The sequence below is a fragment of the Candoia aspera genome, chromosome 3 (genome assembly GCF_035149785.1).
Source record: "Candoia aspera isolate rCanAsp1 chromosome 3, rCanAsp1.hap2, whole genome shotgun sequence".
In the NCBI taxonomy this organism is placed as follows: domain Eukaryota; kingdom Metazoa; phylum Chordata; class Lepidosauria; order Squamata; family Boidae; genus Candoia; species Candoia aspera.
The window spans coordinates 166,636,082-166,650,493 of record NC_086155.1 but is presented as its reverse complement, the minus strand read 5'-3'; the positions used below and the strand labels follow the sequence as shown (position 1 = coordinate 166,650,493).

Sequence of the window (14,412 nt, the reverse complement as noted above, 5' to 3'; positions counted from 1 at the left end):
CTTCCTCCCAATTTCATCTGAGATAAACGATCTATTCTTTTTATTTGAATCTGGCAACACTTATATATAATATTAGTGAAGTACATTGGATCTGAAATATACCACCACACTTCATTTTTGTACAAGGCTTGTCCTTACAAATCATGTCAGAAATTGTATATATTCTATGAAGGAGGGAAGGCAGGAACACTGCTATTAATTCCTGCAAGAGTTAAATTACTTAAAAGTGCAGTCTACCACAATTACATAGGTAAATTCCAAAGAATTGAGTGAAACTTATCCTTAGGTATTATGAATAGTATCTTTGTCATATTTTCCTTTTAGAACTTACCATCTATTACTTAATATTTTTATCTATACAGAATTCGCATTTCCCTCATTAGAATTCTTTTCTAATCAATGACTCATAAACAATATAGTACTTTTTGAACTATAAATAAAATTATATCCATAAATTCAATAATAGAGATTAAACTGTACAAATACTGACCTTGTTTCTTTCAACCCTTCTTTCTGAATTACTTCCAATATTTGCTTTGCAGTCATTGGTGAATTGGGATGTTTTTCCAGTGCCTAAAAAGAAGAATACACATAAGAAGGTAAACAATAGTTATCTACTTACAGTTCAATGATTGTGCTATTATGTGTTTAATATAATGCTTTCTTTAAAAAAAAAGATGAAAAGCTCTAGATTTTCTATCAATCACTCTATAAGCAGTTGTAGCTTCTAGCAGGGTTAGATTGTTAAATCAGGGGCAGTGTCTTAGTGGAATGCACAGAAAGATTCTTCCCACGGCAGAGAAAAAATGTGAATTTTATTTATGATTACAAATACAAGACAATTTATTTCAAGGAAAGTATCTGTTGCTACTATTTCAACGATTTATTGCCACTTACCCTGCAAGTTTAAAAAACTCTTCTATTTGCTATCAAAAACAATGTTAAGCTTCAAAGACCATATATATATATATACACACACATATATACATACACATACATACATACACACACACACATACATACATACATACATACATACATATATGGAGCAGCTGGATAGCATAGTGGTTAGAGCACCCCCTTTGGAGCAGGAGACCGGAGTTCAAATCCAGACTTGTGCCTATGTTACCAGTAGGGGTCCTTGGGCAAAGACCTCCTAACACTTCACCTGCCTATCTCAAATATGAGACTGACCCAAACTAAGAGAAATGTAATTGCCCAGATTAACAAGGTCCGCGCCAGATGTTGAGGAACCAGCACAATCTGACAATAAGTGGGCTACTGGAACAAACCATACATGGACGAATTCCCTCATACGTTTCATATATCCCCTCTCATTAGGTCTACTGTTGTAGTAGCATTCCATCAATTCCAGGTTCTCTTGTCTTGTCCATGTATGGTTTGTTCCAGTAGCCCACTTATCATCAGATTGTCCTGGTTCCCCAACTTCTGATGCAGACCTTGTTAATCCAGGTGACATCTGAGCCGGCATGACTCTCTTAGTTCATGTCACTGTCATATTTGAGGTAGGGAAGTAAAGCATTATGGCATCTTTGCCCAAGGACCTACTGGGAAAGTAGTTACCAGCCAGGATTTGAACCCAGGTCTCCTGCATCAAAGGGAGACACTCTAACCACTATGCTATCCAGCCACTATATATAGATATAGATAGATATATAGATATTAAAAAAGAGTAAAAATAGTTCAGTCCTGAAATATACATTCCAGTTTCATATGCTGGTCTTTGATTGCAATAAATATTTCTTCTTCTTCAACATTCCAGTTTAGCTCAGTTTTCTACTTCTTTGTCTTTCTTGAAAAAAAAAATAATCTTCCATAATTCTACCTAAGTAATATGAAGCCTCTGCTTTTTTTACACAAGGTTTTCATTTCACCTAAACACACAATTAGCCCAGGGTATTTAACGTGCAAATGCAGAAAATAGCATCACTGTATATACTTAACTCCTAGGTATATTTTCAACTCATTACTATTTAAACTGGCATACTTACACCCATCCTCAACCACTCCTGAACTGCTCTCCTGATGAGTTCCCAGCAACCAACAGAACAGCACAAACAGTGTAACACTAAAAATAAATTAATGAACATAATTGTAGAACGGATAGGTCTTCCAGTTCCTCAAGGAGATACTGTCAACATCATGACTGTAGGGATTTGTGGTCAGCCTTTGCAAATATATTGCTTTCAAATACAAGGAAATAACGAGACCATACATGAAATTCCCCAGCTGCAAATATGTTATAAAATTTGAAGGTTGAAACCTACATGTAATTTAATTATAGATGTAAAATGTTCCTTTCACTGAAGTTACATGTCAACAACACCTACAGGTATAACTGACAGCTAAACTCTGACTGTGCAACAAAAGCTAAAATTTTCAGAGGATAATATTCTTTTGAATTATATACCTAGTATATGGAACCTGACAACTGGACAACATAAATGGATTCTCTGTGCTCTTACTATGACTTAAAGACTGATACTGCAGCATTGGAAAGATAAATGTATGGCCCCATTTACTCAATGGATTGGGGACCTGATTGTACTTGCCACTTATGAGCAGATTGCCTATAGATGTAGACTTTGTACGGACAAGTATAATGAAATATGGGACTCATTCATACAAATTACAGTAGATTAAAAAAAAATGATAGTCATGACTTCCAGTGGGAATATGGCCCACTGAATAGCTGTGTCCACAACCTCCGTGGACAGAACTGACAGCGGAGGCTTTTTTGGGGGCTCAGGCAGGCTTTTTCCCTGAAGCCCAACAGCGCTTTCATGATAAAGAAAATGCTCGGAATCATCCCATCTGCTCTCCAAAACACCATCTTGCAGCCAGAGAATCGCAAATAGCGTTCACGACAATCCAATAAGAGATGACGGGAGGCAGGGATGTCATCATTTCCACACAGCGCTGTAGCCTAAAAAGGACATTAGGATGAGCCACCCCACTTCTAAATCACTCAATTTATATTTAAGTCTATGTACCCCAAGAGAGGCTTTCTACAGCAAGAAGAAGTGGACTCTCTTGGTGCTTATTGTTATTTCTGGATTAAAAGTTTAAAATCTTTTAAAGTTTTGGCTTGTTTTTCCATTTAAAGATTAAGGAGGATTGAGAATAAATAATTGCCTCCCTGTTATTATTTTTGTACTGAATTTGAAGGATTTAATGTTTTCCTGCACGTTGAATTTGCTGTTTTGAATCTCCAGCCTTCTGTTCACTTTCCCTGAGAGCTGCTTGTTAGCACACTTTCTCTTGTCTCAATTTCATTCAGAAACTTTCAACTAACTCATTAACTCCTATCTGCCTGAGTCAAGTATCTAGGGGCGCCATAATCTACTGCCTGAAACATGGAAGATTTCAAGGAGATTTTCTCAGTTCCGTTGTGAGCTTAAGCAGACCTACAAACAGATCTTGTCAGATCCCTGTTAAGCTATTTTGCACAATATTCAGGAGATTGTGGAAAATATCTGCTTTAAAATGTGTCATCTGGCTGGGAACATTATGGAGGAAGCTGAAGATTTTAACGATAGAGATGTTTCTACTGACAGTAAGACTGAAATCTTTGTTGAAATGCCAAGCAAAGAGTTCATTCTGGTGCTGAAGGGGTTAAAGGGACAGCCTGAATTGCAGATCACAAACAGAGTTGTTTTTCTGAGGGATTGTTATGGGAAAGAAAAGGCTGTGTTCTGTGGCAGGTTCTTTCCTGAGAAGTCTAAGTTTTTAAAGGGGCAGTTGGGCTGTTTGGTTTCTGTATGAAAAATGCCTTGTGTGTAATATGGAGATATGTAAATGTTTTGGTATATTTCGAAGTGGGCTAAAAATTTAAGAATGTTTAATTGGTATGAGGTTTGAGCCTGCTCAGGACTCCAAAAATGAAACTTATCCAGAGTCAGAAGGGGAAAACGAAACTTTACAGGAAGGACTTGAAGAATCAAAACCGAGAAGTGACTCAGCAGAGCAGGAGAAATTGCAGACGCTGATTGGACAAACTCCAGATGGAGATTTGAAGCCTCCAATCAGTGCTCAAGAGAGGAGAGCAGAGAAGCTCATGAAAGAGAAAGAAGCCCGACTGGCTGCTAAAGGAAAACAGCACGAAAAGGAGCGAATAAAAAGGCAGGTGCGCCAAGAGCAAGCTGCCAGAGACAACCGATCCTTCAAGCTCACAGCACTGCAGAAGAGTCCTTACCAGTGTCAGAAGCCTTGCCTGGAATGAGAGCCAGCGCCTTCTGCCATTGCGGACCTGCTTCCTGCACAAGTCACTCCAGTCGAGCCTCTCCTTGCTGTCCCTGCTGAACACAGTCTTGCGTCCATCTCCAAGCCTCACCGTGTCGTTCCAGTGTGATCTGGGTGTGCCTCCAGATCTCAGCCTTGCCTAGACACTCCAGATCAGTCCAGCCTTGCCTTCAGAGCCGAGCCTTGCCTAGATGCTCCAGTCCAGTCCAGCCTTATCTTCAGATGCAAGCCTTGCCTAGACACTCCGGTCCAGTCCAGCCTTGCCTCCAGATCTGAGGCTTGCCCAAACATTCCAGCCCAGTCCAGTCTTGTCTCCAGATCCAAGTTTTGCCTAGATGCTCCAGCCAAGTCCGGTCTTGCCTCCAGAACCAAGCCTCGCCTAGGTACTTCAGCCCAGCCTTGTCTAGCCTCCGTGTACCAATCTGATCCAACCTGCATTCCAGGGCACAAATCTGAGTGTCCAGCCTCTCTTTTGTCACGCACTCTAGCTCCTTCCAGTCTTGCAGCTTCAATCAGAGGATTGGCTGAGTTCTGCCTCGCTGTCTTGCCACAGTCTGACCCTGCACTGTTGCCTGAGTGTCCCTTGCCACATGGATGGATTTGATGGTTTATACAGTCAAACTATTGCAAGAACTTCTGCTATTGTAAATAGTTAATTCAATAAAGAATTTTATTAATAAGTCTGCCTGGCTGTCTCATAGTCTGAACAGGTCAACTGGATTGATAATGAGGCTTTATGATTTCATTTATCTTTAATGAGTTGGATTAAGACTTACTGAATTCTTTTTAAGATTTTTAAGATTTATAAGTATCTATAAGGTATAATAATAATTGTTTGGTTTTTAGGTTTAAAAGGGTTAAGATTGTTGTAGTATTATTAATTATAAAAGTAGACAACTTACATGTTTTTATAATTTGATTTTTATTATAGTGGGCAGAAATATATAGAATAGTGGTAGGAAGGAAATAATTAAATAAATGTTTTGTGGGGAGGGAAGTTGATTTAGAGATTTATATACTTTTTTTAATATAAGGGGAAGGAACAATTGCACTTAGTGATTTATGTATGTGCTAATGGAATGATTTATAGAAATAATGTGATCTTGGTTTGATATAGACTAAGGGATTGATTATGGAAATTGCTGTATATTCTTGTTGAAAGTTGGAAGTCACTTCTTTATGTAATCTTTGAAAATTTATCTCCATCAGCATTATCATTGTGTTTTGTATTTTTTGTATTTCTTTTTTGTTATTAATTAAAAACCAATAATAAATAAATAGCTATAATTTCATATTGGCTTGCAGTAATAAGGTAAAATGAAATGAAACCTCTTTCCAAACTATTCCACTGAGCTACAGTTGTTTTTTTTTAATTTCTCATTTATATGTTAAACATTCTGTCTGTTCTTTTCAACTCACATGAAACATACCCTGTCTGTAACAGAGCTAATACTTAATTCAGAGCTTAATACATAGGCAAGCATAATCCAAAACTGAATCAAAGGTTTTGGGAGACAAACAGAACTTACAAAGAAAGGAACTGCAGATACCAAATAAATCCAAAAGGACGGGTTGTCAAAAGAGCAAAACCCTAAATATTAATTGCATACGTGACAGTGGACATATATAGGAGCTCAAAGAAATTAAGTAACAATTTATTAAAAACAAGAAGAAGATTAAAGGAGAGAGAAGGGAAGAAGAAAGAAATGCAACTGAACTGGAATAGACCTAGAAGGACAGAAGAAACTATAGTCTAGGAGACAATGCTATGAAGGATATTGGCTATTCTCAAAGGTGAGCTTATTCACTGTGGAAGATTCCGTTTCTCTTTCCAAGTATGGGTCTCAGCACACACTGGCAGTGCCTCCCTGACAGTGGGCTAATTTGGGTAGCACCCTTCTCTATGACATCACAATCTATGCTACAGAAGAAGTGCCAACTGTTGTAGAGCAACTAAAATGGAATTTCATGTCTGCTTTAATCTTGGAAAAAATGAAGGGAAGAAATATACTGAACTAGACAAGGGGTAAACAAGAGCCAACTGCAAGGATGGACATAGAAAATCATCCTTACAAAGGCAGAGCGCTAACAAAGCAAAAATGATAAAAACAATTTGCACAATACAAAGAAATTAGTCAAGCCCACAAAGCAGATTTCCATCATAACCAAGAAACAAATAGAGCAAGTCAGCTTCCTAAAATGTTAAAAGGATAAGGACTGTGAAGGAGTAAATAAATAGCCCATTGTGTCAATAACTTTGACTTCTATATAACCTAGCATAGCCTGGGATTTCAAGCATCTTGCTGACTTGACGTTTTTATTCATCTAACCCTTCCGAATAACATTACCAAAAAGAAAAGAAAATGCTTTCCCACAACAAGAGGCAAATATTTCTTGAGTCTGAACAATGTTAAAAACAGGAGTCAAGTATATTATCTGGAAAGAACAAAGTCATTGTTTTGACATAGCATATTAAAGAAGGAGATGTTTCATTGACAAGGGCAAATGTGTCACGAGAAAGCATAAGGTAAATACTTCAGTAATTTTTTAACTAGGGTTGAAGTGGTCATTATCTTCTAGGATAATAGTGATATGCCTGAGAAATGATCTATTAAAAGTAAACTACTCCATCTCCCTCCTTCTCTCTTTCTAGTGGCCTTTTTAAATTTTAATGTGTCTAAAAATGAAGACAAGTAAGTTAAAATGCTATTATATTATACAAGAAAAGCCATAATGCAACAAACAAATTGTTTTACATTTAGTAAAACTGATGAGAGCAAACGAAAACTCATACTATCCCCACAAAATCATCAATCACCATCTGAAAGCTTCAGAATAGAGAAATAAATGGTTCTCTCTATTCTAATGGTTATTCTTTTGTAAACTATCCTGCAAAAGAATGCTAGCAAACTGACACTTTTTCATCAACATTAAGGGATGTAGGCTAAACAAATTTTATTCTACATGAGACCAACCCATTCCCCCCCCCAAAAAAACAAAAAGCCCTACAGCTTTCAGTATTCTATGGATTCTAAAATATGGCATTACATTAAAGCCTAAAACAGCAAACACCTTCCTAAGCAGGTCTCGGGACTCTGATGAAGCTGTTGAACAAACCAAAGTGAATACTGTGATCAAAAACATGGGGAATTTTACCTAGGTCCCACACATGTTGACACAACATTATTACTGACCTTAAGGTGTTGAGACTTAGGCCAAGTTTCTTAAATTCAATCCTGATTTTCCTTACTGTATCTAGGTATTTCTTTCTTTCCTGTAAACCTTATGACAGGAACACTTTGCAGCATGTTCATCCAAATCCAAGCATGAAACTACAGAGTAAATATCATCACCAGAGAACTACAGATTAATCACAACCACAAAAATGCTTGCCCTGATAAAAATGATTTTACACTAGGTTATAGAAGGCTTTCACAATGGCCACTGAAAAGGGGGAAAAAGCAAAAATTTTAGAAAAAGGTCCTGTTGCACTGCCATTTAATGACATAGGTGAAAACTGGGAGGAACAGGGTCATACCAATACTGGTTCTAACTATCAAACAAAGCAACTATCCTTGATAGAATGGAGAGCTGGTATTCATGTTGGAATACCCAACAATACCAATGACTTGCCACACCAGGTTTCTGTTGGGAGTCAGAAGTGAAGGAGGAAAATAGAGACCTGGTGTAGATTAGACTGTGTTTTAAGGTCATGTCATTAGGGCTTTGGATAGACCCACAGCTCATTCCAGTGAACCGTAAGCATACTTCCTTTTGTACTTTTCCAACTTCAGAATGTACTGTTGTGTAAATAATTGCCTGAGTGCTATCAGAGGACAGTTATCTAATTGAAGGGTATGTTGACTAGGTAAGTGCAGGCTGTGACTCAAAGAATTTGAAACCAAAGTGCATCCCTTTATCTGGATTTCTATGGGAGGGAGCACAGAATGGAGAGAGCTAAATTTCCAGTAGTCTCTAACTGGCAATGAGAAGGGAAGGAATTGGGAGGTTTGAGTGGAAGGATGTGTAAGAATAAAGCTCTAGGTCTTTACTCCACTATATATTTCAGCAGTCAGAGTAACTAGTTTAATTAACAGTAACTTCAGCTAAAGACGGCTGGTGATACTAAGAGAAAAATTGTCCAGACCATGCACCAAACCAGTTCTCAATAAAACTCTTTATTAAGAACTGTTTACAATCAATAAGTCCTTAGAATAAGGAAACTGAAGTAATCAAGATTAAGCAATGTAGCAAGGCCACTCTAGGTATTAACTGGGAAGAAGGCTGGAACCAATTAGAGCTCAAGTGTTGGACACAGCAGATCTCAAACTTGAATCAATCTGGAACAACACAACTCCAGAAGGCTGGCTCAAGGGATCTGGAGGCAAGGTTACAATCAACAAACAGGAATACACTGTGGAGTTGTTTTGAGTTTCTTTCTCACACTTTCTAGTTTCCTAGCACTCAAATACCTCTTCTGTAATGGTTCAGCATTCTCCTCCATCTTTTCTGAGTCAAACCAACATTCTATCATACCACCTCCCCCCTCAGAGTCACAACATGTCAGGCCCAGCCCAAGAACAACGAAGAGTCAGTCCATTCAAACTCCAGTTCTTTATTTGCTCACACCGTATAGACAGAATCTTGCCAGACTAAAGCTACTCTAACTAACCTGAGGGGAAATAACCTGGGAGACTCTAGGGTGGGGCTATCCTGAACCTCTTCATTTTCCCACCATTGCCTCCCAGACTGTGCTTCCATTTATCTCCTCCACCTCCTTGCAATGTGCTCCCTCCTTCCTGAGAACCAGCGGCACTGCCGAAATCCACCACACAACACCCTTCCTGTACATAAAAACAGGCCAGGCAGTTCATTAAGGTTAAGCCTGAAATGGAAAATTCTGATCACGCTGGAATGTGACCCCTTTCCCCCTTGGCAGAAACAAGAGATCATCTTCCTGGTGGTATTGTCTGGTGAATCCAGAAGCAGTTCAGGGGGACAGGACTTGTATGAGTATTTCAGATGAATACTCATGAGGAGCTTGGATTCAGAAGAGTCCAAGCTGGAAGACACAGCTTGGGACACACTGGATGTATGCCAGGAAGAGTGAGAATGCCACTTTGGAGGCCCTGGATGAATAACAGTCTCAGGAGGAGACTAACAATCAGTCATCAGGGGCTGACAGTCAGGGAACATGAAGGTGATGAGGGGTCAGATTCAGGACCTCCCCTCAGCCCTAAAGCACATCACACAGAGTGCCAAGCAGCACAAAGTTGTTATGTGTGGCTTCTCACCTATCAAGGGTATTCCAAACCTTGATTGCCTATGCCCACAGCAGGTACTATTTAAGAACTATGACTGTTAGCAATCCTCTGTTGGAAACAATTGCTCTGGAACTCTGCATTTGTCCCTTGAACCCATTGGCTGTAGGAACTCTCCTCCTTTGGACCAGGGCTGGCTGACAACCTACATTTGGACTCTTGGACTTCTGGACCATGACGGAACCATGTGACTGCTTCTCCCCTTGGACTGGTTGTTTGGAACTCTTTGCAGGCAAGCTCTCTAGGGATTGGGACTTTGTTGCTCTCTGTGTGTGCTTGCATACATGCCCTGCCTGCCTTGTCTTGTAACTGCACAAACCTGAAGTCTTGTAACTGAACTCCTGGAGGGAGGGGTGTCTGGCTTGGGACAAGTCAGAATTGTCAGACAAGTTGTGTGTGTTAACATCTTCTTCCACTTCCCAGGACTGCTCCAAATTCTTGTGATTTGTCTACTCCTGCACTGGGTAGGTTACTCCCTCTAAGAAACGTCTCCACTGCTGAAATGCTGTTTTTATTGTCATCAACCCTTTATTGAAGATACAGTTCAATTCAATTGGGAGGAGTCTTGAGTGAAATGTAAAATGTAAGAGGTCCTTCACTGAGGCCTGGAGAAGAACAGCTCCCAAAGCAAAGTTTGAGTCATCACTCTGTACAGCAAAGGAGCAGTTGGGATCCTGATGTTTGAGTAATGGTTAGGATAAAAAAAAAGATTCTTCCAGCCTTGAAAGGCAGTTTGCTCTTAAACAATTTAACTTGACTATTCTTTTTTCAGAAGTTGAGTTAGTAGCACTGTGCATCCTGCAAAATTAGGGAGGAATCATCTGCAAAGGTTGGCAAACATTGGAGATCTTTAAAATTTCTAGGTGCCTGTCAGTCATGTAAGCATGGATCAAACTTTTGTAGGATCCACCTGCACATTTTTTGTAGAGATCCAATACCCCAAACAGTCTAACTGAAGAAGATCAAACACACATCTGTCCAATTTAGCGTAGTTTGTTTTTGTGTAGGAGCTGTAACACATTCTTGGCGTCAGTAGAACTTGGGGAAGTCTTCTGGGAAAAAATAATCTATATACAGTATATACCTGTCCAAAATATCTGAGAATATGTTAGTCAGGAGAACACAGTAGGGTTGTCAATAAAACCACAGGGCTTTAATATGTATTCAGATTTGCCATATTGAGTGTCAAAAGCTGTTAAACATTCAAGTCCTTCTTTCATCCAAAGCAAATTGTAATCCCAAGTCCAGTTTAGTGAATGTATGCCTTCTGAAGGCAGTCTAGAAGATCTGAAATAAGATGCAGTGTGTAGTGGTCCCTAATGGCCCAGAGTTTAGAAGCCTATAACCATGGATATGTGTCAAATATTTTTCTTCTTTATAAAAAATAAGGGCACAGGTGCAAGAAACGTAGAAGAGTGAATGAAACTTTTTCCCCCCCAGCTTGTCATCCAGAAGCTCTTTTAAAGTTGCTAGCTCCTGAGTAATGGGATATTATCATTTAGCTGGCATCTGGACTACAGACTTTACATTCACGGTACAGTCACATTCCCAGTGAGAAGGCAAGGGAGCTGTTGCTTCTTCTCCCAAAACATCAGAAAAATCTGCATACTTCGAGCATGGAAGGATGTTCAGGCAGTGGTGTGGAAGGGGAAGAAGGGAAAGAATTGAACTCCTGTACCTGGTACTGTTGACATTGAAAGGGGAAAAAATTGTCCCCTGCTTCCAGCAGATGTCAGGATTATGTACTTGCAGCTAATCTATCCCCAAGACAATTGCAACACGCAAGAATGCAGTCACGTACATTGGCAAGAATCTGCGTGGTCCTGTATTTTTGGCTGCAGAGGAATTGTGCACTGCAAAATGGGGCCTGACCAGAGAGGCAGCCAACAATCTTCTTAACTTGCACAGGCTTTTCCTGCTGTTATGTGGGTAAGTGAATCTGTTGCACCTTAGTGAAGGAGACAATGGTGTTAGCTACGCTACGCAGATCACCATCACCTTTTCTTGGATCTCTTAGACAAACAATAATAATGCTAGTATGGCCATAAAAGTCCTTAGAAGGCAAAGGAATGCTGTTAAGAAGGAAATGGATGGAAGAGGAAAGGCACATCAGCCTCAAGGATTTCCTGGGTCTTCCTCCCCTTTGGTTAATGCTGCAGCACCTAACATTTTTCCCAATGGTGCTACTTTAGTGTAATACTGATACCCCTTCGTTGCAGCCTCTGCCTCTCACATGTGTATACCCTCCCACACTTCAGTTCTGGCAAGCAGGCATCTCTGTGCCTCTTTCTGCCCACCTTACTTTCAAAGTGCACAACATTTCTCATTTGTATCTCCACTGCTGTGTGGAAACTCCCACACTCAGATTTCTGCTGTCCTTCCTTGCCTAAGCCAAGGGTTTGCAGAATGTTTAATTATTCCTACAAATAATGTAGGAAAAATCTTGTAAGTTTTAATTGTGTTTGAGAAATTAACTTGGGGAAAGGGAGAAAGGAAGGGAAGTTTGTGTGCTGGCAGTTTGTCCTCTTGTACTATGTGCAAAGCCTTTTCTCATCAGTTGATCAAACTTCTGAGTAGGAGAGAAAGGAGGTTGAAAAGGAGGCTGAAAGAAGATGCAGATGTACCCACCTCCATGAAACCCCAAAATATAAGATGAATGTTCCAGAGAAACTGAAGGCAAATGAATGTAATATTAAGTCTGGAACAGACTTCTGATTCAGGAATTGTTGTTTGAACACATGGTTCATTTTAATCTACAGGTGGTCCTCGACTTACGACCATTCATTTAAAGACTATTCAAAGTTACAAGTGCTGGAAAAAGTGACTTGTAGATGGTCCTCGCACTTACAACCTTGCAGTGTCCCCACAGTCACATGATCAAAATTTGGGCGCTTGGTACTGGCATGTATTTATGATGGTTGTAGCATCCCAGGGTCACAGGATCACCATTTTTACCTTCCCAAGGGGCTTCCAACAAGCAAAGTCAATGGGGGAAGCTGGATTCACTTAACGACTACAGCAAAAAAGGTGGTAAAATTGGGTGCAACTCACTTAATAACCACATCACTTAATGACGGAAGTTCCAGTCCCAATTGTAGTTGTACATCAAGGACTGCCTGTATCACTAGTTACTGGAAGTGCTCAAATATCTCTGAGAGTTCAAAGTATGTTAATTGTCTGTATTTTCATGTTCTCTGCACATGAGATTTGCATAGGGTTTTTTTTAATACTTCTTGAACCCCCACTCCATCCAGGTACTTCCAACAAAAGCCAACAAGAAAACCATCACATGGTCTGCTCTGTAATCTTGCTTCCCTTTTATGTCATTATGTAGGATATTTTTTTAATATGTTGCTTGTGATTCTACCAGTGCTATAGGTCCAATTTTTCCTACAGTCAAGTTCTTTTAAGAACCTGTTCAAAGGAGAGGGAAAACAGACAGACAGACAGACAGACAATGTGCCATCAACTCTTAGCAACCACATAGATTTTCTCCAGATCAATTTGTTCTCAGTCTGGTCCTTCATGTCTTTGGTGCATCCATCACCACTGTAATTGAATCCACCCACCTTGCTGCTAGTTGTCATCCTTTTCTCTTTCCTACCTTTCCCAGCATTATAGACTTCTCAGGAAAGCTAAGTCTTTGCAGGTGTCTGAAGCATGATTATTTGAGTGAAGTCATTTGTGCTTCAAATGAGAATTCTGGGTTGATTTGTTCAATGATACACTTGTTTGTTTTCTTGGCTATCTAGGAAATTTTTTCAGGAGTCTTCTCTGACCCCAAAGTTCAAAAGCATCAATATTCTTTCTGTCCTGTTTTTTCAAAGTCCAACTTTCCCTTCTATAGAGCGTTACAGGGAAAACCATTGCCTGCACGATTCTGATCTGTGTAGGTATAGACACGTTAGGGCATGTAAACGTCTTTTTCAAGGCCTTCATGGCTACTCTACCAAGTTATAGTCTGTAGTGCAGACATATTTAATCTTAATTCCATTTTTTCACTGTGGCCCTTGACCTTCATTACTAGAGCTTGAAGATCATTTGCATTTTCAGCTATCAGAGTAGTATCTTCAGTGTAGTGTAGCTTATTTGTGTTGCTCCTTCCAGTTTGAAAACCACGCTCATCTTCTTCCAATCCAGTTCTTCAATACTTATTCTGCATATAGGTTGAATGGATAAGAGGAGAATATATAGTTTGACTCACTCCTTTGCCAATCTGGGGGCAGTCTGTTTTGCCATGTACTGTCCATAATGAAGCTTCCTGTCCTGTTTATAGGTTTTATGTGAGGAAAATCAGATAATCTGGATTCCCCTTTTTCTAAGCACATTCCAGAGTTTGACATGGTTAACACAATCAAAGGCCTTTCTATAATCAATGAAGCACATAATGACTCCTTTTTGGTATTCTTTGGCTTTCTCAAGTATTCAATGTTCATCAGCAATAATTACTTATTTTAATAATGCTTAATTTGCAGTTAAGGGTTGTTATATTGCCTCAGTTCACTTCTATTATTTTTAGAACTTTTTGGTATTGGCACCATCTTGATAATTTCCCTATGGCCCCAGCTACTTGTATTTCAAGGGAGGTGCCAAGTCCATTTTGGAACTGAGCAATTCCAATCTATCCCTGTTCAATATAAACTGTCTATCTTTTTAGTATGGTATGCCCCATAGCAACACCTTGAGGATGTCTTTAATTAAACAATTTTAGCCCATTTTACCCATTTTTTCCAGTCACCTGCTTCTGCAGTGTGCGGTTCCCTGAAACCTGGAGACTATGCCCTCCATCATCTGTGAGTCCATCAAAGAATCGCCATGATAGACTTGA

The 14,412-nt window shown here is 39.5% G+C and overlaps 1 protein-coding gene across 1 annotated transcript in view; it reads right to left on the bottom strand.

The window, feature by feature from the left end:
• Positions 1-567, bottom strand: part of ASXL3 (ASXL transcriptional regulator 3) — an 86,213-nt gene extending 85,646 nt beyond the window's left edge. The window contains exon 1 of the mRNA XM_063299239.1: positions 491-567. Within this exon, the coding sequence (XP_063155309.1) occupies positions 491-546 (56 nt within the window). The 5' untranslated portion in view covers positions 547-567. The remainder of the gene's footprint in view (positions 1-490) is intronic.
• Between the last annotated feature and the right edge of the window lie 13,845 nt (positions 568-14,412).